General features: G+C 38.0%; 2 protein-coding genes across 5 annotated transcripts in view; one reads left to right on the top strand and one right to left on the bottom strand.

Annotated features, from left to right (window-relative positions):
* Positions 1-6,131, bottom strand: part of LOC121330670 (protein cramped-like) — a 76,675-nt gene extending 70,544 nt beyond the window's left edge. For 2 of the 3 annotated variants that reach the window (XM_041277362.1, XM_041277360.1), the window contains exons 1-2: positions 6,026-6,131; positions 3,093-3,448 (exon numbers count right to left, since the gene is read on the bottom strand). In XM_041277362.1, the coding sequence (XP_041133296.1) occupies positions 3,093-3,448; positions 6,026-6,114 (445 nt within the window). In that variant the 5' untranslated portion in view covers positions 6,115-6,131. Of the gene's footprint in view, positions 1-3,092; positions 3,449-3,851; positions 5,013-6,025 lie in introns of those variants that run through there. The other variant, XM_041277361.1, reaches the window with a different exon arrangement.
* Positions 6,132-9,594: 3,463 nt separating this feature from the next.
* On the top strand, positions 9,595-20,405 carry LOC121331007 (jupiter microtubule associated homolog 2-like). 2 transcript variants are annotated; one of them, XM_041278095.1, is made up of 5 exons: positions 9,595-9,739; positions 13,423-13,571; positions 17,339-17,481; positions 19,285-19,327; positions 19,569-20,405. In XM_041278095.1, the coding sequence occupies exons 1-5, from the start codon at positions 9,684-9,686 to the stop codon at positions 19,724-19,726; spliced, it is 549 nt and encodes a 182-aa protein (XP_041134029.1). In that variant the 5' UTR covers positions 9,595-9,683; the 3' UTR covers positions 19,727-20,405. The 2 variants fall into 2 exon arrangements, with proteins under 2 accessions (XP_041134029.1, XP_041134030.1); XM_041278096.1 differs by lacking the exon at positions 9,595-9,739 and adding an exon at positions 12,466-12,501.
* The last annotated feature ends 2,763 nt before the right edge of the window (positions 20,406-23,168 follow it).

A 23,168-nucleotide genomic window follows, 5' to 3' on the forward strand; every position in this document is an offset into this window, starting at 1 on the left:
CAATCATAACGTTTCAATGTTACCCAAGTTTGGATTACCGTACTTCATTTAGCACTTGCTATACACATGTTAAATGGCTGAAGTAACGTATATTGAAAGGTTTAGTTCAGCCACTTTCTTTTGAGACGTGGCCTCTCTTTGGATACCATACACAGTTAGAAAATTACTGAAAATAAAAACCATATATATATATACTATATATATATATATATATATATATATATATATATATATATATATATATATAAGTGCCTATAGAAAGACTACACTCCCTTTCAAAATGAACACCTTTTGTTGCCTTATAGCCTGAAATTAAAATGCATTAAACTCATCGGCAGGGACTGGGGCACTTGTCAGGATAGAAGGGAAAATGAATGGACCAAAGTACAGAGAAGTCCTTGAGGAAATCCTGCTGCCCTCTGCAAGAAAAGTGAAACTGGGACGGAAGTTCACCTTTCAGTATGAAGACCCAAAGCACACAGCCAAAGCTACACTGGAGTGGCTAAGGAACAAAAAGGTAAATGTCCATGAGTGGCCCAGTCAGAGTCGCGACCTAAATCCAATCGAAAATTTGTGATGACTCAAAGATTGCTGTACATCAATAGTCCCGAAGGAACTTGACAGAGCTTGAACAGTTTTGTAAAGAAGAATGGTCAAATGTTGCCAAATCTAGGTGTGCAAACTTGGTAGAGACCTATCTCAATAGACTCACAGCTGTAATTGCTGTCAAAGGTGCTTCCACAAAGTATTAACTCAGGGGGGTGGAGACTTCTCATTATGATCTTTTAGTTTTGTATTTTCAAGATATAACTTTTTTCCCCCTTAACAGTAACAGTATAGTGTGTAGATAAGTGGGAAAAAAAATCATCATTTAAAATGCATGAAACTGAGATCATATATACTATATATATATATATATATTATATATATATATATATAATATATATATGATATATATCATGTGTGTATATATATATATATTATATATACGTCTATGTATATATATAGTGTATGAATATATATATATATATATACATATATATATTATATCATAATTATCATATATACGATATATATATATATATATATAATGGTGATTAATTATATATAGATATATATATATATATATATATACACACACACACATATATATATATATATATATATATATATATATATATATATATATATATATATAAATCAACACAGCAGCTCTTGAACCTCTATTTCAAAGTTTTAGACAGCAAAAAGTAAAACAAACCAGATTATGCGAGCACACACACAGTGATCTCTATGGAAAGCCATTTCGGACAAAAATGCATTGTGCTGCTTTACAGCGAGTCAGAATCTCATGGGACAGAAAAAAGGCAAACATGTCAATCTGAAATGCCTCACTTAAACAGTGCCCAACTTCCTGAACATGTTGTGTAGTAATTTTTATATAGACTGTACAGATTATATATATTCTGTTGTGACTTTGTTATGTGGAATGTAATAAATCAGACCAAAGCGGTGAGTTTTTTTCCCCTTCACTTTACAACACCATTTCTATGTTTGTTTTATTTGAAGTGTTTAAAGTTAAATTTCAGCTTTCATTTGCTTGTTCAGCTACAAAAAGGCACAAGTAAACCTCATGTTATTACTTTATGAAAACGTGTCGAAACAGCAACGGCAAAGAATTAAAAAAAAAATGAAAAATAAAAAAAAATACGTTGTCAACTTTATGTACTATTTATTTCAGTAATAAACAAAACAACATTTAACTTGAACTGCAATTTGGATCCTTTATTTTGTAGCTAATTCACTATGGTATAGTAAGGCCTACATAACGTATTCTTTACTCCTGGGATATTTTTCTATTTTAAGTTACATATTATAAGGTCTTGCTGTAAAATGAAGGCACACACACCCACAAGGGCCACGGCCACGCCCCTTGCCCCTGCGCCATTTCTGCCTGCGTTCAGAGCAACACAATGGCTTTTATTAATTTCTGAAATGCGAACGACTATCCAAACAAATATTTAAATTATGAGCGAATATCCAAACATGAAAATCCCATGTTCATTACAGCATTACATACAAGTTACTTTTACTTGCTATTTAAATCTGGACACCTAAAATCATTTAAAAAAAAAAAAGCCAGTTATGCACTTATTTTGAATTTTGGGGCCCTATTAAGGCACATATTTAGGCCCCAGATATGCTGGATTTAGACCCCTGCAAAACCCAGAAATTCATTTTCGGTGGGGGGGGGGGTTGGGGGATGTTGCCCCTGCACCCATATACATTCTACTTAGGATATGTAGACTCCTACTTTAAATGAAAATGAAGAGACTGTTAATATATGTTTTTAAGTGCCGACTAGTCGACCTATTTGTCTCATACTGCCAGTATCATGTAACAAGGAAAGTGATACTCAAAGGTAACTGGCTCAGACCTTCTAAAGCTGAAGTACTCCATCATAATAACGTTACATTCTTCTGGAAAATGTCTGCCTTTGTGCACTATATCAAAAGCAGTGTTTGTTCCGAACCTGGTAGTTTTACAGTATCTGTGTGGCCACCAAAAATAGGACATGCGTCTGCTACTATGTGCAACAGTACAGGGTTTAAAACACTATTCAACAACCTAGGAAGTAAACCTGTTCACTATTAATGATATGGTTATTTGTTAACAACCACCTTACATATGACAATTGTTTTTAAAACTGAATGCTGGTCTCAAATTAGTGGTTTTGCACACAGCTCTCACATCCCAGAAGCACTCAAAGATGCACTGGTCTAAAAAGAAAAGTATTCCAGACCCTATCCTGAAATACTGTACAATTTTTCACACACAAAACCTTAATGGTCAGTCAAACGGCATAATTTATAACAAAATAACACCTTACGCTATTCAGACTTAGCATAATATTTTATCAGTGTTACAAAACTCCACTAACATGAATAAGATTCCTTTGACAAACCACAACTTTGACCCATGAGAGGTGTCTGTTTGCCCACTTAGAGCACATCAGGGTGATGGTCTCCAAATATAGGTGGTCCCGTGTACCCCCACCCCACCCCACCCCACCACACACCTTCGGCACTTACCTTTCCCCCTGGCACTACTCTGGCCATTAACAGAGGCAATGGAATCCTTCCTAAGCCGCTTGCTCGGAGGTCGGACGCTGGACCTTAGGAAGTGATGCTGATCCTGGCTCTGTTGTAGTTGCAGGTTCGAGCAGGACGGTGAAAGTGACGAGGAAGGTGATGGCAATGATGCTGGTGTCAAACTGGATGAAGTCGCTGGTGATGGATTAAGATTATCCACTCCGTCTTTCTTTGTGCTGTGGCTGCCCTCTTCGTTCCCCGGCTCGGCGCTTTCCTCTTCCCTGCAACATTCAAGCTTTCTGCTCCATTTTCTAACCCCTTCATCCCCACTGCCTTCCCCCAGCTTTACTGTCATCCTGTCAAAGCAAGGCCAAAACAATAGTTTAGTATTTGCAAACAGCTCTAATTCCAACAACTTCAAAAGGGCGACATAATTTTTCTCTCTCTCAACATGGCCGCCGTTGTTTGTTTCAAATCCCTTTTCACTGTCCCGACAAACCTGAACAATCTTTCTTACAGTACATTCACTGGGATTTGAAACCCCCTCGGCCAAGTTAAATGCGTTTTGTTGTTTCTTTCATTAAATACTCTTGCTTTGAAAGCCCGTCTACTGTTATTTTTTTTAAGATCAATTGATAAAACAAACTGCTTCAATTTAGCGCCCTGCAAAAACCAAAACGGCATTAGCTCTCTCTGGAACAAAAAGCGTCAGCTAAAATCAACCGCAAATTAAAGTGCTTGTAATAAAAGATAAACTACCCATTTTGGTGTTCCTCTGGAGCGGATGCTATCTTCTTTCTCTTCACCATGGATCCGAGGTATTTAGAGTAAAATATTCGGTTAAGTTAAGCATATTCCTTACGAGATCGGGCTATGGCTGTGACTGTCTCCTCTCGTACTGTTGGTTGGGGCTGGTGCTCGGAGCTGCTCACATAGGAAATATTTTGATCCGCTCCAAAACCCACTCTGCTTCAACTAATGATAACTTCAAGTCGAAAAACGCTAGAAACACCACAACTGTTGCAAAATAATTTTCACAACTTGGGCTTAATAAGTGGTCGCTGCAAAAGAACATACGTCTGGACAATATTGTATACTTTTTCACACAGAAATGAAAACGGCGTTGCACACTTTCTTTTGCTGCTCGCTGAACTTTGCTTTCTGCTACGTCATCACTTGATGGAATTAAAATAAATCTACATAACTCAAAACGTATAAATATAAAACGGATTGTTACTTATTCACTTAGAATTGTTCGATGTCATCAAAATATAGACATAATGACAATGAATAACTTGCGAGCGACAACTGCAGTTAAAAACGATACTACACAAACAATATGCACATGGACACACGTAACCTTTTTTTTTTTTTTTTTTTTTTAATAATAAACAAAACCACCGCCGCATTTCTTCGTGGTATTGTGATGTAAGCGTTGTTTTTCAGAGTGATTGGAAAAAGGGATTAAGTCCATTAGTTTGTCATTTCATTTGCACAAGTTCATATGTGCTTTTAATATTTAAACATTTAAACAGTATGCATTATTGTATAATTAGATAGTTTGTTCTACCATAACTTCTTATTGTTACACCAGAATTTTACAATGTGGGTTTCATATAGTACAGTATGTTTATTTAGGTAACACAGACAATTAAATTATGAAATGTGTAACCGCCGTTTGTATTTACGAAATACGTCGCACTTGTCTGTATAATGTATATACTCGACAAGGCAGAGTGCTAAATTATTTATTTGGCTACAAGGTTGTGTAGTATATATTACAATAATCTGTCTACAATCCGTTCAGTTTACACAGCAACAAAACAAGTACAAAGCTGCAGTCTCATTTGATCAATGTCTGCACTGTAAGGAATCATTATATTTGCAGGTTTCCAGTTAAGAATTATTCACTAAGGAATACAAACATAAGGTGAACCAGCCATCATGTTATCCATTGTTAGAGTATTTTATTTGTCTCAAAGTTAAAATTTATATCCACATTATATATATATATATATATATATATATATATATATATATATATATATATATATATATATATATAGTCATAATGAAGGTGTTTATATTTAAATATATATTAAATGATTTCAATGAAAAATGGGTCCAAACTCACTGCAATCATAGTATAAGTTGATTCGACCAGTCAAAACGTACCCAGGAGTTCTAGGGGACAGGGTGACTACCCCAGTGTCCGTTATGATGAGAGAGTTGATAAGGCGTCTCGATATGTTTCCTCTCCTGGAGAGTTACAGGATCTTCTGGTTTTCGTTTCCACCAAGCTATCAGTTACTTAATTGCATCAATTACTGGCTCCAGATCTTTACCACTGATGACACAGGCAACTACAAAACCCAAGAGCTTTCCAGGAGACCCATGGACTAGCCCAACTCCAGGGCCAGTTTAAATGAATGAGGTAAATGTGTTTTGACTAGTTAGCTGGGACACCCCTGGGATCCCCTTGCCAAGCCAATATTCTCTCAACACTGCACGCCCTACTTCCCCTCATACTTGTCCCTTTCGTCCAGCTGTTCCTTCTGAAACATTCACCTGCTCACGACATTCAGATCCAGTCGCTCATTTTTAGTTTTTAAAAGGAAAGACAGATGCAGCCGCCCCTACCTGAATCACTACCCCATCACTAAAATCAAAACAACATCTGCGAAAGTGCACGACTACTATCATGTAACCTGTACACTAAGGTTCTTTCTGGGTATGTACATATCTATATATCTATTTACTATTTCTCTCACGAGAACTGCGCCTCACTGGAAAGAGAAGTTCCGGTCCTGTCACAGTTCTGTTCAGTAACTATCCAATTTGTTTACACCGGTTAACGCTTCGACCCCACAACCCCGGTATTTGATTATTATGCTGTTTGAACGTATAACATTTGAAATCCATAGCTTTCCTACCCTTGCTGCGAAGGTTTTTCCTCTCTTGACTCGCAGCTCCTGTATACAACTGGATAAACTGAACCGACTTCCGTGACCCGCTCAGTCATTCCCAGCAGTGCGTGGCGCCGGCGCACCAACCACAGCCCACAAACAAAGTCTGCTATTGGCTGCTAAACAGCTGCCGCCAGGGCAACGACTAGTTGGCCAATTAAATGAAGCTTTGCCCATACGTAAGATTAACCAGTCGGATCCCCTCTCTCTTTCATCACGGGTGTCCCTGGCTACGCCCTTAGGGTATTGATTGGCTAATAGTTCCAGTATGGCAGCAAGGGAGACTGACAAGAAAGCCGGACAATAAGTAAACGAACGTGTTCGGAGCATGGCACAAATATATAGGCAGGGTTTCCTGATTGACAATACATTTTGGCCCGAATAAATATTTATTTATTTATTTGCATTTTTTATACCGCTTTTTTATACAATAGTCTCTCAAAGCACTGCGGAATACATAGTAGAAAAATAAAACCACAATACATTTGTAAAACATCTACCACAGTTATACCATATAAAAAAAAAAAAAACATTCAAACAACAGTGTATATAATAATAATAATAATAATAATAATAATAACAATAATACTGCAATATAACAGTTATATTAAAACCCACTAAGTCAAGAAAGCCATTTTATAAAAGTGCGTTTTTAGTCTTGACTTAAAAACTGTAATGGTCCCTGCTTCCCTTATAGATGCAGGCAGAGCATTCCACAATATAGGAGCTTTACAAGAAAAAGCCCTCCCAGGGTGATTTTGCTGACACTGGAATAACCAGCAGCCCCGCATCCTGTGATCTCAAATTGTGATTCGGAAGGTATGGGGTTAGTGACTCCTGCAAATAACTGGGTGCTAATCCATTTCGGGCTTTATAGGGTAACAGCAAAATCTCAAAATCAATTCTATACTGCACCGAGAGTCAGTGTATAGAGGCTAAAACAAGGCTAATATGTTCACTTTTCCTGGTTTAAGTCAATATTCTTGTAGCGGTATCCTTTATCCTCTGCACTACTTAGCCTCTTCTTCCTTTCAGACCACAGTTGGAATGTCTGGAGGGATAGCCCAATCCACCTTTTCCAGGGTGCTATGCAAATGTTTGGATGTCATGTGAAAAGGGCAGGTCAATACATATAATTTCCTAAGGATACTGATGTTAGTTGAGGCCTCACCTGTAAGGACTCTCATTTCCTTCTCAAAAAACTTTGCTGCCTTTACTCTGACATATTTATTATTATTATTATTATTATTATTATTATTATTATTATTATTTATTATTATTATTATTATTATTATTCAAAGGGGCAGGCAGGGTTTAAGACCTAGGGCTATAGTTTGGTGGCCACACAGATACTAATAATTATTATTATTATTATTATTATTTTGGTTTGTATTTTCATGCTCCACAAATGGGACTACTGCTCTCTCTAGTCCTAGCTCTGCAAGTGCGGCCGCTAGACCGATGCGCTCATTGAGACACATTTTTTTTTTTTTTTTTTTTTTTGTTCCTGGGTAGTACGTGTTATTTCCTAATTGCTTATGTCTCAAAAGTATAGAAAATGGCTATTATTCCCCACAAACTTTGCTTTTGTGACCAGGACAGGTACATTTCAAAATATCACCATTTCCAATGAGAAAACGGGCGCTTTGTGTCTTTTCTTTCACATAAAGTCAGAAAAAAACAACATATGAATCCAAATTAACATGCATTTATACTAAAGTAATACAAAAATGACTACAAAAGATTTAGAAGGGAGTAGTTTTTCGAGATTTACGATTATGCTGTAAATTTACAGTATAATCGTAAATCTCGAAAAACTACTCACTCACAAAAGCGCCCGTTTTCTCATTGGAAATAGTGATATTTAGAAATTTACCTGTCCTGGTCACAAAAGCAAAATAGCCATTTTCTATACTTTTGAGGCATAAACAATTAGGAAATAACATTTACTATCCAGGAACATAAATTGTGTTACATAGTGTTACCATAATCGCGAATCATTAAGTAATTTGTATTGCTCTAAGCTTATCTAGGGCGCACTGCAAAATAATTGCCTGGCCGCAATGCAATTAGAATTTTGCAATCTTAATTATTTGCACTGCGCCTAAATTTACATCTACCCATAAGTCCTTGTTTTATCATGTCAGACCTACTGTGGACGTATGAGATGTGAACTGAACTGTAAATCTCCCTCCCGGCTAGAGATGGCGCTGTGTAAGGTTGGTTGTACACTTTCCCAGGATGAGGTAGACTGACGGGTTGGAGGGGTAGATACCGAAATTCGACCATCTTGGGGAGGTCGCGTAGCAACAGGAATGCAAAACAAATCAATTTTAATCGGCTGTGGGGTCCACGTCGAGCTGATAGCACAGAGGAGCTGGGCAGTATTAAGGGGTTGCAGCTACGGAGTACTACCCTTTACCGTCGCGCTGTGTTTTATTTTGCTTGATGTTGTAGAGTACGAGTAGCACGGAAGTTGCCGCCACAGAGCCACTTGTGAATCCCAGCGCACAATCTTCTACACGCTACACAGGACACTTCGCACCGGAGCGAAATGAGCACTTTGCCATGCATGGCCGGACGTAAACGTCCTGGAGTTACAGTTTGTTTATAATAGTTTCTGGGGCTGATCCCTTTTCGTGTGTTCCCTAGCATTGCTGGTAGTGGAACAAATTATTATTGAAGTGCGGGACTCTAACCCTTTTTTTGTGCGCATTGCCTAATTGGTGGTAGAGGAGTGTATTGTTATTTGTTGATTTTTTTTTTTTTTTTTTACAGAATAAAAATACCCCGAGGGGGGTAATAATTGCACGTGCAGTCTGGTCATTGACTGATTAACCCTCACGCACCACTCACATCATGACAGACAGTTATTGCTACTGAAGTTTGACCAGTAATGTAAATAAAGAAACCTGGATTCACAATGCAACTCGGCACTGCAACACGTGAGCTAAAGACAGACTTTCGTATGATACTAATATCAAATTAATTAATGACTAAATTGTCCGGTAACGTATGTAAGATTTTTGACAGACACGGTTACATACGAAGTACACATTTTCAGGACAGAATTTGTAATGAAAAAAACAAAAAAGTAATGTGGACAACATTGAAAATCACTACATCAGAATGTCCCATTTACCAGTCTATCGAAATGCTAGGCATACTTAATGTAGATGGATAACTGTATTTTTAGATTATATTTTTCTATAATACTAAATTGAGTAAATCTGTAAGGTTTAGTAATATGCATTTATTCATACAGGGGCATTTATATATTGAAACATACTTTATCCGTTGTATCGTTAAGGCGGAATGTACGCCATTACCATGGAATGGCCCAGAAACTTATCACTGATAAGCTCACTTCGGCGCTATGAAAGGGGTGAATGACATCGCAAATAACAAATCGCAGCGTTGCTCACGACAATGGGCGGTGCGCGTCCATGGGTTTCACGAATGAGGTAACAGTCAAGTGTGATTGACAGTTGTTATGGTTTCGCTCAAGGGAGTGGCCCAGTCGGCAGAATCTGTTATCTCAGTTTAGCAAAGCGGATAAAGGAGTCAGTGTGGTTGTGCTGGAGTTGGGAGGGCAAAAAAAAAAAAAAAGAGAAAGAAAGCAATAATGACTTCAACTAATATGTTTCAGGGTCTGGATACCGGCGCAAAATCCAGTTCCAGGTGAGTAAAACAACAAAGCTCACCTGTACATTTTGAAAACGACTGTTTAGGATCTTAAGCTCAACCACGTCAAAGCGGACGGGGCAATGTTACATTTCCCCTACCAGGCCTGGTCAAGTTCACGCCAGTATAGCTTTCTGGCAGTGTTTGAGTTTTTTATTTTATTTATTTATTTATTTTTTATGAGAAAGGTGTGTGATTTGTGACTTCTGTCGTAAAAGACGTACAATGTATTTCAGTATTGTTTGATAATTACCGACACGATACGGCTCAGGTCCTCATTTATCTTTAATTCGTTGACTCTTTAGTTGTTTGCCTTAAAACGTTTTGATTTTTTTTTTTTTCTCGTCATGGCTGTGTGAATTATTAAAGCAGCGACGGAATACTTTAGTCTTGCGGAAGTTTCTGTTCGATGGAAAACTAGTACTTGCTAGGTTTTCACGCCGACAACATTACGACTTGCTGTGTGAGGCCTCTTGTTCTGGTATTTTGGGGAGGAATTGCATTCATTGTTCTTATTTCTTGTACGCGGAGTTTTAATTTAAAGTTGTGTTTAGAGACCGACGTGTTTTATGGACTAGTTGTAGAGTAGCGTGGCCAAGCTACGGTACATAGTGACAATAAAACTCCTTGTGTCTTAGCCGATCAGTGAAGAATGTGAGATTACCGTACTGTCTACAACAAGACTGCAACGCTAGGAAACCGAGCGCCAAGACGTATAGGCTGTGGGTGCATTCAGAGACAATTCTGCGCAGAATCTGAACAATTTTGCCGATCTTTTAAGAATGATCTCTGTGAACGCACCCATTGGTTAAATTGGCCAGATTCTGCACGTAATCTACGCAGAATGATCTCTGAACGCACCTAATGTCTTGCCCTACATATAGCTGTGCTAATAGTGCTGCTGAGATGGCGGTGTCTGTGCAGTGACCTCACTATCTGCGCAGTTCTGGAACAAAGTAAAGCGCTGTTCATGCATCCGCAGCGGCGGGCAGAATCTTTCAGTAGAAAGTGCAGCGTCGCAAACAGTTGAGTAATTCTCCTTCCTCCTCTTTAGCCTCAAGATGTTTGGATTGAGTCGCCACCATAGTTTACACTGGAATGTAATCAAAGGGTTTGCTTAGTCACCCAAAAAAGTACCCTTTACTAAAAATGAAATACCATTTTGGAGACTGTCGGAAACAGACATCCAGGATTCATACTGTGCTATAAATTTGAACACGATTGAAGGACACAGCAACTTTGAGCCATTCTATATACATTGACAAGCACCTTTTTTTTTTTTTTTTTTTTTTTTTTTTTTTTTTTTTTTGAGCAGATTAAAACACTTTCATTTAGGACTGTTATGTCCTGTGAGTTTAAAGCTATTTTACAAAATAATTCCATAAATCACATCCCCTGAGCACTTCAGTTTGGTATTTGTTTCTATCCTGTGTTTTTGTATGTTAAAAGGAATCTGTTCCCGAGCCATAGTTTGTGTTGTACTTGCTCGGTCATTTCACCTGACGCCTCTCTTCATCAGCGCCCCCTATTGACAGACATGCTTTCAGCAAGTAATTTGCTCTGACCTAAACGGCACTCACTGCTGAGGTGAAATGACTAAGGTGCAACATTTATCCTAAGAATAAGGTAAACGAAACTGTAGTGCTGGGATGAACGCAGGATTTTCATGTTAGAATATTCGGTCATAATTTAAATATTCGTTTGGATATTTGTTCGTTTTCAAAAAGTAATAAAAACCATTATATATCTCTGAAGGCAAGCAGAGATGGCATAGCAGCAGGGGGGCGTGGTCCGTGGCCCTTGTGTGTTGCCTTTATTTTACAGCAATACCTTACAATATATACAGTGACAGGCATAAGTGTTAAAGGGACTAGGAGCTCTTGAAATAAACAAATCTTCTGGGCTTTTGACAAGTCCTGCATAAAAGATTCATTCTCAAACTGAACGCAGTAGGTATTCAAGGAAATGCATGCACATGGATTAGGGAGATGTTAACATGTAGAAAACAAAGTACTGATTAGAAGAGAAACTTAAAAATGGAGCGAGGTAACAAGTGGTGTACCACAGGGATCAGTATTAGGTCCTCTTCTGTTTCTAATCTACATTAATGACTTAGATTAAATTTGCAGATGACACAAAAATAGGAGGAGTGGCAAACACTGTTGCAGCAGCAACGGTCTTTCAAAATTATCTAGACAGTATTCAGAACGGGGCAGACACATGGCAAATGACATTTAATACAGAAAAGTGTAAGGTACTGCACGTAGGCAATAAAAATGTGCATTATAAATATCATATGGGAGATACTGAAATTGAAGAGGGAATCTATAAAAAAGACCTAAGAGTTTATGTTGACCCAGAAATGTAAAAACTGTAAAATGTAAAACTGTACAACGCATTAGTAAGACCTCATCTAAAATATTGTTCAGTTCTGGTCACCTTGTTACAAAAAGGATATTGCTTCTCTAGAAAGAGTGCAAAGAAGAGCGACCAGAATTATTCCTGGTTTAAAAGGCACGTTATAAGCAGGCTAAAATAATTTAATCTATTCAGTTTTGAACAAAGAAGACTACACGGTGATCTGGTTCAAGCAGGGGTCACAAATATAGATTAGATAAAGGAGCCTTCAGAACAGAAAATAGGAGGCACTTTTTTTTTTTTTTTTTTTTTTTTACACAGAATTGAGAGTCTGGAACCAACTCCCCAGTAATGTTGTTGATGCTGGCACCCTGGGATCCTTCAAGAAGCTGCTTGATGAGGTTCTGGGATCAATAAGCTGCTAACAGCAAAACAAGCAAGATTGGCCGAGTGGCTTCCTCTCGTTTGTAAACTTTATGTTCTCATATGTAGCACGATAAAATAGAAAAATATCCAAGGGGTAAAAAATATGTTGTGTAGGCCATACTTTACCCCAGTGAATTAACTACAAAACAAAGGATGCCAAATAGGAGGTCAACTTAAACATTTTTTTTATTTCCATAAATAGTACATAAAGTTCACAATTTTGTAGATTTTTTTTATTATTCCTTGCCATTGCTGTTTCTTCACAGTAAACAGTGGCCATTGACACGTTTTCATAAAGTAATAACATGAGGTTTACTTGTGTCTTTTTTTGTAGCTGAACAAGCAAACGAAAACTGAAATTTTAACTTTGAACACTTCAAATAAAACAAACGTGGAAATGGTGTTGTAAAGTAAAGGGGGGGGGGGGGGGGGGGGGGGTGGGGGGGGGTCACCGTTCCACGGGGGTGGGGGGGGGGGGGGGGGGGGGGGGGTATATATATATATATATATATATATATATATATATATATATATATATATATATATATATATATATATATATATATATATATATATATATATATATATATATATATATATATATATATATATATAAATATTATATATTTATGGTTATACAAGATTATTTAGTCTTGCAATTCTTAGATATAGAGAAATGAATGGATTGGTGCAATTATTTGATGTCAAGGTGACTGGATTGGTGCAATAATTAGGTGCAGAGATGAAGAATGGATTGATCAGAATCTTTTTTTGTCAAATACTGCTTCTGAAACATGCTTTGCGTTATAGGTGGTACATTTCATAGTGCAGCAAGCCAACTGTACTCTGTATGCAGGCAGTTGTTCCAAGTCCACTTTAACTGCTTGTTTTTGCAGGGTGCTGAGGCCTCCAGGAGGGGGCTCCAGTAACTTGTTTGGGGGTGGGGAGGAGACCGCCAATCCAAACAGAACCCACAAGATGGCCTCCAGTATATTCGCAGCCCCGGAGGCGGCCCCGAGCCACCCCAAAAAGACCAACCCACCAGGTGAGCATGGATTCTATATTCTTTCATGTCCAGCGAGTCACATTCTTGAGTTTAAAGTGGTGTTGATGAACATTTGGTAACTTCTTAGTTCTCTGAAAATAAACAAACATGATTGTCGGTAACAAACATCACCCATCGCTACAGCTGCAAACTCAAAACTAGAGCCACCAGTGTGTTGGCCAGGACGTGCACTATAACAACAGTGTATACAGATAGTAGAGAAGAATAATTGACAATTAAATGTTTAATTACAGTTTGAGAAGTGAATCTCCACACAATTTGACATATCCCTAGAATTTCATATTCTCAATTATTTATTCTAAGTAATGTTAACACCAAGTCATTAAAATTGGATAACAGTTCTCTAAAACATGGAAAAATGGCCTCCACTATATCTCCTTTGCATGGGAATTCTTGCAAAGACATACTGGAACAGTGGTTCAGGGTTAGACATAAACCGTGGCACAGCAGCTTGGGGACAGTAGCTATGAAGCACCACAGGCCCAACTGGGCCGTCCAGGGTGTCCTTGGCTCGCCACGCACCAGCGACCCCTGTAGACTGCGGGCCTACCTGTAAGTTTCCCAGACCTGCGTGGTTCTCCAACGCTGTAGCTCTGAGGTAACTGCATGGCGGGCCAGCAGAGTGAAAACAAGCGGACGGCTGACGGCACACGTTTTGGAGGACGCGTGTCCGTCTTCGTCCTCCCGAATCAGGGCGGAGGTGGCAGCGTTGAGTTGGGTTGAAATAAGCAATAATTGGGCTTACCAAATTGGGGAGAAAAAAAGAAATAATTGCCGATTCCAAATTTTAAAGAAAAAGGGAATTGAAGATACTCCAAAGTTTTCGCTCCTTGTCAGCAGAACTTTCAAAGCACTGGACAATGATTAATTTCTGTGTGAAACTGTAAGTTGTTTGTTTTTGTTCACCTAGTTAATGCTGTATAATGTACATTTGTTAAATTTTGCTATTTAAGCCATCAAATTAGACAGTACAAGCCAATAACTAAAAGTATAGTCAACAGTTTGTGCACAGTGTGTGGTTGGATTGTTATCGTAAAAATAACTAGTTATTTTATTAATTCTTATTTTAATCTGAGTTGTACTGAGTTTGTATTGTACTGTATACTAATTGATTCATTCACTACAGTTTTCATAAGGACATTTAACTGAAAATAAACTTGTAAATACTGTAAACATGTGTTCTATTATGGTATGTGGGAGACTCTGAGACCAAGTGGAAGAAAATTCTATGGTCTGAGACCAAAATAGAGCTTTTTGGCCTCAATGCTAAGCGCCTAATGCCACACATCATCCTGAGAACACCATCCTTACTGTGAAGCATGGTGGTGGCAGCATCATGCTATGGGGATGCTTCTCTGTATCAGGGCCTGGAAAGCTCGTGAAGATAGAGGGCCAAATGGATGCAACAAAGTACAGAGAAATCCTGGAGGAAAACCTGGGACTTGAGAGAAGATTACTCTTCCAGCAGGACAATGACCCCAAACATACAGCCAAAGCCACACTGGAGTGGCTTAAAAACAAAAAGGTCAATGTCATGGAGCGGCCCAGTCAAAACCCGGACCTCAATCCAATTGAGAATATGTGGAAAGAGTTGAAAATTGCTGTTCACCAAAGGTCCCTATCCAACTTGACGGAGCTTGAGCAATTTTGCAAGTAGAATGGGCAAACATTGCAGTGTCCAGATGTACAAAACTGGTAGAGACTTATCCAAATAGACTTATGGCTATGATTGCTACCAAAGGTGCGTCTACCAAATATTGACTCAAGGTGGTGAATACTTATGCAATCAATTATTTTCTGTTTTGTATTTGTAATTAAGTTAGAATAATTTGTAGATTTTATTTTTCACTTTGACATTATGGACTTTTTTTGTGTTGATCAGTGGTAAAAACTCCTAATTAAATCCACTTTGATTCCATGTTGTAACACAATAAAATGTGGAAAAATCCTAGGAGGGTGAAATACTTTTGAGAGCCACTGTATACTGTTCAAGTCTTTTAGAAAGTAAAACTATGTAAAGAGTATAAATGCTAAACTAGACTAGCCTGATTCGTGTAAACTGTAAAACTTTTTTTTTTAAATGAACACAGTAGTATGTTACATTAGGGAATACACACATGTAGGCATTCATTCATTTTAAACACTATGCGTTACTGTTATAGTGTTAGATATTTTGAAAATCACCACTTCCAAATAATTAATAAGTTCAGCGTATAAAATAATTTAAGAACTGCTTTTAATAGTACTAAAAACACTGCTAACATACACAATTCAATAGTGAGAAATTCAAAAGTAAGCATTCTATTTCATGCTACAATTCTAAAACAAACAGGCTACAAGTGTAGGTGCCTTCCTCTTAAGTGCTATTAGAACAGAATTCTGTTTAAGCTCATTCAAGCCAAATGTTTCCTTCAAAACAACACCCCAGTGCACCTTCAACAAGAACGGAAGATATTTACTAGCGAGAGGAGGCCATTCGGCCCATCGTGCTTGTTTTGGTTGTTAAAAATCTTGCAAAAAAAGTAAATTTAGACAAGAAAACCACTATGGCTACTATAATAAACAGTTATTTTTATTGCTTTCATGCTGAACTTGCAGAAGTCTTCATCGATAGACTTCTGCAGTGTGACTCGGAAGCTTCTAAAAGTCCTGGGTTTTCATCTGCAGGAGCAGACACATTGATCCCATTATCTGTAGGGAATATACTAGCAATGAAGTCTGTATTCATTGGTCTTTCCAACGCTCTTCAAAACACAGGAGTTTCACAGCTGTCTTGCATACACATAAAATACAGATTACCACAAAATCCAAAGAATATAAAAAACATCGCTAACAATTGACATGCGGTAGAGTTTTAATAACACATGTCTGCAAAGTGTAATTTTGCAGCAAATGCACTGTAATGACAAAATAAACAAGAATCAATGAACTCCCTTTTGATCAGCTTCTAGTGCACTCCTGTTTTATGTGCTTGCTTTGCTGTGGCTTTTTTATTTTATTTTTTTATAAGTAATATGCACTTTGGATTCACTTAAACTAAAAGAACTAAAGAAACTACAGTAAAAGAAGAAAAAGTCAACTTCGGCAAAGAGATTGGGTCTATGAAAGATGTTTGTTTTTCACTACTTTTAAACACTTTTGACATTTTGACTCTCCACGTTCAATTAGATTGTCGTTTGTCATCTTGCTGAAATCCAAAATAGTTCCACGCCAAGCTCGCTGGCATTCGCCATTACTTTTACAGTAGTTTCCAAGAACATGCAGGATATTTGGTCACTTCAGCTATGTGAAAATGAGTTAAGCTTAGTTCATGTTGTTTTTAAAGCACGCAATTAGTTTTGTTTTAAAAGATCCAAACAAACCCCCAAAAAAGATGGTACTGAAAAAAATGTGATACTTTAATATACTTCTTTTACCCCGATCGTATGGTACGGTTTTGGCATCATGATATACTGAAGTTATCGATATCGTGGGACACTAATAAACAGTAGTTTAGCCCTTCTGATTGACTGCATTATTTTACGTGTACTGGAGTTTGGTGGGTCTGTCATTTCCCTGGTTCTGCCTTCTCTCTTCCTAGATATTAGAACCACATTTGCATGTGCCAGTCAGCTGGAACTGAAAGCCATATGGATTTGTGTTGATTGTTGCTTGAGAGAACAGCCTCCTGTTTTTTTCACTTGTTTCCCTTTAAATGGTAAATTAGCCATGTGGAAATGAAGTCAGTAACTTACCTCTGTCTGCAGGTGGCAAAGCCAGCGGGATATTTGGAGGGTTGGAGTCGAGCCAGCCTCCGCAGCACCCCCGCCCTTCCGCAGGAAAGACCAGCAACATCTTTGGAGATCCAGTGAGCAGCTCCATTGCACCCATCCATCCCAACAAGCCAAAGGTGGGGCAAGCAGCAGAACACACTCGCACATAGGCTATCAAATTCCCTGCCGTCTACCTTAACAGTGCTGTAAGTGGGTCCCTGGCGCTGCTGGGAGTGATTTGTGTGAAGTTGGCAAGGTTGGTTTGCTGCATTTTCATTGATTGTGACAGTGTACAATACTACAGAAGAGCCAGGGAGACTGCCAGGAATGAATCCTCTCACTGGTAAACACTCGATAGTGCTGACTTAACAAGTAACAACTCAATGACAGGTGAAACGTTTCCACTAAAGTCTAGTTGAAACATTGGATTTTTCTTTTAGCATTTCACGAATAAATCTTGCAATAAGAGTGATGCTGTTCTGTATGTCTGTACCAACAAGACTCTGCTTCACAGCAGGCTGCACACCAAAGCTGGACCTTGCACAATATCATATCATAATGCAATACTATAACATTATAAATTTGTTTGAATATGCCAAGACAAAGCAATGTGCAGCCCCTGCAGATGTTTATTGCTCCTATTTAAAATAAATTTGTGGCCCAGTTGTTAGGGTCGATTGCACCAATGTGGATCAACCACTAACCCAGATTAAATCAAGGATTATATGAATCATGTTGCACAAAACTTTAAACCAGATTATATATGTAATCCTTGTTTTAAAATGAATCCAAGGTTAAACTTGTCTTAATCCAAGATTAAAATCACATTGCACCACTAAATTTAATTTATGTTTACATGTCTACAAATTAACCCCTGCATGTACGGGTGTTAATTAACAAACTTTAATGGCCTTAAATTAATGCTCACTCCAAATGTATCGTTTCCAATCAATTAATAATTTCTGTAACTTTGTAGCTTTTTTGCTAAAACGTAATTAATGACAATAAAATAATATATTAGAATTTGTCACTTTAGGTAGCCTATAAACACTTTTGCACTAAAATAAATGTTTTACAGTTTACACAAAGTAAAACAAAGCTACTCTTGCAGTTAATTGATATTCGGAATGAATGCATGACGATCCGGATGGCATAATTAGAGGTCGGGTTAAGGGTTGTAGGAAAGCCGTAGGCTGCATGTGGGTCCTATGTCACTTTTTGATTTAATATAAAACCTCATCTGAGCAGAGCAATAGTATGAGAAATTAATATTATTTAATGTCGTCTTATGCTTGAACTTTTTTTTTTACATACACTAAATACAGTGTATATACATAATAACTGATTGCTAATCAGAAATCTAGGATTACTAGCTTTCTCAGATTTACTAATCCTGGTTTAAATTTTTGTGGTGCAGTGTAACTGATTTAAAAAAAATAACCCCAGATGAACTAACCCTAGATTACCACTAAACTGGAGTTTTATTTAATCCACATTGGTACATTAAACCTTGGTTGTAAATTCTAGAAATTCTAAATGTAGATTTGTATTGTATAAACACGAACTACAAACAAAAAATATAGTGCAACAGACAGATTTCCCAAATGCTATGTCTGCAACCTGTGCAATAGAGTAACCCTCTTTTCTGATGAAACCTTAGATATTCGCCTGTATGCACACACCGAGACACATGCATTCAAACCAAAGGTATCCCCCTCAAGCAAAGATACAGTTTACAAAGGGCAGCTTGTTAGTTAAATCTGTGCACTGTGGTAGAAATGAAGACAATACGTTTTGAGAAATCAAATGTATTTCAAGAGATCAGTGAGCGATTGGATTGTTTTTCACATGAATGAGGGACGGTATCCACTTTGTGAAATGGGGTCATTGTGAAGCAGCAGAATAGAAACGGGTGCTACATGACTACCTCTTTTTTACAGGATACCAACATCTTTGCGGAAAAATCAACCGAGAAGGAGAAAGGTGAGACCAATATCTCATTATTTCATACAACAAGCAAAAGATACATGTTTCTGACAAACTTGTTATAGCGGTAGTCTGAACCACGCTACTGTAGTTTGGGGTGTTGATTTCCATGGCTTAATGTATTGAACAGATTGGGAATGTATCGCCACACAAGCCATCATAAAAAGCCCTCTTGAATGTTCTAGATCTGATAGGACCACAAGTGAGTTCTTGAGCATGAGTGCTGTTTCTTTTTCAGGAGTGGAGTGTGTGGTGCAGACAAGTGAGCAGAAGAAGCAGGAGGCAGCCCCGCAGCCTAGTGTAGATGAGCATGAGCCCAGACTGGGCCCTCGACCCCGGGCTCACAACAAGGTCATCCAGCCTCCTGGGGGAAAGTCCAGTGTTGTCTTCTATTAACAAGAACCAGCCACTGCCTTTGCACTTCTCTCTCTCGCGCTGCGTTTTTCTGTATCCCTCTGCCCTCTCTTTAGTTCTGTGTGACCTAATAAATGTAATGTAAAGAGCAGGTTTGTGAAGCAGTTGGTTTCTGCCTGCCTGTGTGTGACCCCAGGAGGGTGGAGGCAGGTTCCTCAGGTTATGTTCTATAGGGCCTGCTGTAGCCCTGCTGGAAAGGAGTCAGCATCGCCATTCCCGTCTCCTTCATCTTCCCCCAGCGCTGAACAATCCAATCTGAACAACCTCATCCCTCTTTTGTAGTCTGTTCAGGGATTGCAGTCTCGAGCCCAAAGCAAGGACTTTATTCTTAGTTTTTTTGTTTAACATTGCTGGTTAGACACAGAGTGTGGTATTAGAAATTAAAAGCTGCAAACACATTAAACCTGTAGGACAATGTAAACACTTAATTTAAAAAAATGAATTAAACACAAAAAAAACTATTCTTTGTAGTAGGGTGGTCCCTAGTTATGTAGGGGGTTTATTTGTGCAATAGCAGTTCCTGTTCTCTGTCTATTGAAGTGCCAGCCTTTACTTTGTGTACCTTTTCTAACATACAAATGTGCCTGGCTGGCAGAGTATAAAAAAAAACCTGTTTGTTATGTGTGCTGTATATCTCAATAAACTTCTGTGTTTTGATAAACTTTGTTAACTGCTAACATTTTTCATACTTTTGAGTGTCACTTCAGTGCTACTGCTTAGCTGTGTAGGTGAATTACGTTGTGTGGTACATTCATACAAGGGTTATTGTATGTCTGTGTGTGTTTTTGACCATAACTCTCCATTCCCACACAAACAGCCAGAGGAACCAGACAACACAACTGCAGACTGCTGTCATCGGGCAAGACAGAACATGCAACTCTTTACAGATAACACAAGAGACCTCCATTATTATGGTCCACCGGTGCTGTATACATGTACACTTCAACACATACACACCCACTTCAGGCTGTAGAACTGCATCAGCTTTACAAAAATAGAACTATATTTGCATGTACTTTGATCTCAATGTAGTATGAAAGTGCATTGAGACATGTCAAATACTATTACTGTTTTCTAGCATTTCAAAGCATTGAAATAACCATACAGGTTGGCTAGTAGGGAGCCTGCTTTGGGGCTTAAGGCTCATTCCACCAGATATACTGTTGCCTCAATGAAGGGACATTTCTATACAGAAATCTGCAAGACTGCTACTTGGAAGTCAGCACACCTGTACTTCCCATTACCATATCAAGTTATGCTGGGATTTTTGTCTTGTCTCTTTCCTTAATAGGAGGTGTGCGCCTTTAACTCTCCCAGAGAACTGCTAGGAGTCTGCCATAAGAGTGGATAGTGTACCTTTTTCATGTCCCTAGAAATGAGGGTTACTTGCATGTAATCGTAGTTCTAGGAGTGGTATATGATGCACATCATAAGAACATAAGAAAGTTTACAAACGAGAGGAGGCCATTCGGCCCATCTTGCTCGTTTGGTTGTTAGTAGCTTATTGATCCCAAAATCTCATCAAGCAGCTTGAAGGATCCCAGGGTGTCAGCTTCAACAACATTACTGGGGAGTTGATTCCAGACCCTCACAATTCAACATCAAACAACTCTCTGACCTCGCTTGGCAAATGGTACACTGATTCTTGCTTCCAGCATGTAAGATCTGACGTCACAGGCCTGTGCTGACATGGATACCACTGGGGTGGGTAGAAGGAGCAAGCTTAAAGATCTGTCCAGAATTAAAGATTATTATCTGCGTGTCTTTCCGGACTTTCCCAAGCAGTCGACCCACTAGTAAGCCTTCAAATTGAAGAAACTTTAATTCTGGATTACCTCTGGTCTCTCCTAGTCAGGCCTACGGTTGACGACCCTCAAAGTGCACCTGGCAGCCATCTCTTCATACCAGTTGATACGGTTGTCGTGCATAAATGCGTTGTATATTTCTAGGGGGTTATACACGGCCCAGTATCCTCACAAATTATTATTTAAGCATGTATTACCATAGATCAATATTAATTAACCACTGTAAACTTCCTATACCAATAATAACTTGCAGTTCTGGCTAAATGTTTAATGATTCAAGCTTTGAATTTTGTACTTAAGTGTCCACTTTCAAACAAAACAAACCACAGACAATGTCAATTGTATTATTTTATTACAGAAAACAGATCTCTAGATAATATTTCAAACAAACATACATTTAACTAAACATAGGCAACTTTTTCCAAAATGAAAAGTATATTTACCATTGGTGAAATAATGGAGGTTGAAAAGGTCTGGTTGCAACAACTCAGGTCTAAACTCAGTCAAAGAAGAATTCCCCTTACGTAGCAAAAATCCCAATGGTTAGCCAAAAGTTTTGAATCCATTGCAGATTTTGTCAGTGTCTTTGAAGAAGGAAGTGGTGTTCTCTTTGAATTAAAGTTATTGACTATCCAACGTTGATCTTCACTTGAAGTTTTTAATAACAGCACTCCTTATTGTAAGGTATAGTGAATAAATATAATAATTGTCCAGCTTACACTACCCCACAAAGTTACCTCGGCTGACAATATTAAATTAAACACAATTTGTTTTACCTTTTCAGTTTTCAGAGCTTTCAAAGCTTCCTTTAATGGTTCAAGTTTTCTTCCAACAGTTTTAAAAAATTTGAGCAGAGTATCCACATGAAAGGGTAGTGTGGTCCTCAAAACAAATGGTCAGAGGGAGATGAAAGTTTCTAGATCCCCTTCTAGTGCACAAAAAGCTTTTCTTAAACCTTCGCCAAAGGGGTGTGTTTGCACTCTCAGCCAATCACTGTCTTTCTTAAAAGAAGTTCTTTGATTGGTGGCTGATATCAGAGAGGTTTATTTTAACTTACACACTGTTTCACACTGTTTCACCCTTTTAATTAACTATAACATTTTATGAAAATATTTTAATAACACTCTATTACAATACATGTATCTACTGTATTTAGTTTAATGTAAAAAGTTGTTTTACAATATTTTAAATCACGGTTTTCAGTATTTTCTCCATATAAACAGTTAAATCATTATAGTTTTCCCTCAAAATGCCAAGTTACAGGTTTGTTTGTAATAGATTCACTGAACTTTATTGATTAATAAGATCTTGCGTCAATATCACGTGGTCTCATATAATTCTTAATTTTTCTTACGAGAAATGCTTTAATCACAGAGCATGCTTGCCTTGCAATCCCATTGTTCCCCAGCTCAGAGCAGAACCATAAATTACTCACATCTCTCCAGACCATTGTCACCTTTTTGGAGATGCTTAACTTCAAATAACTTGATCTTCCAGGACCAGATGCATATCTATTCCTGTGTCTGTTTCTTAATCTAATCAAGAATATTGCTCATTCTTCACTAAAGTTAGAACTTTTTAAAAATGATTCTATTAAATGTAATGTAACTGCAGTGGGA

The sequence above is a fragment of the Polyodon spathula genome, chromosome 18, assembly GCF_017654505.1.
Source record: "Polyodon spathula isolate WHYD16114869_AA chromosome 18, ASM1765450v1, whole genome shotgun sequence".
Lineage (NCBI taxonomy): Eukaryota > Metazoa > Chordata > Actinopteri > Acipenseriformes > Polyodontidae > Polyodon > Polyodon spathula.

Excerpts from the sequence above, each read along its gene's own strand:
- LOC121331007 (XM_041278095.1), top strand. The coding sequence starts at position 9,684 with ATGACTTCAACTAATATGTTTCAGGGTCTGGATACCGGCGCAAAATCC. Across the intron at positions 9,740-13,422 it reads GGCGCAAAATCCAGTTCCAG|GGTGCTGAGGCCTCCAGGAG; the intron begins GTGAGTAAAACA and ends TTGTTTTTGCAG. Across the intron at positions 17,482-19,284 it reads TCCATCCCAACAAGCCAAAG|GATACCAACATCTTTGCGGA; the intron begins GTGGGGCAAGCA and ends TCTTTTTTACAG.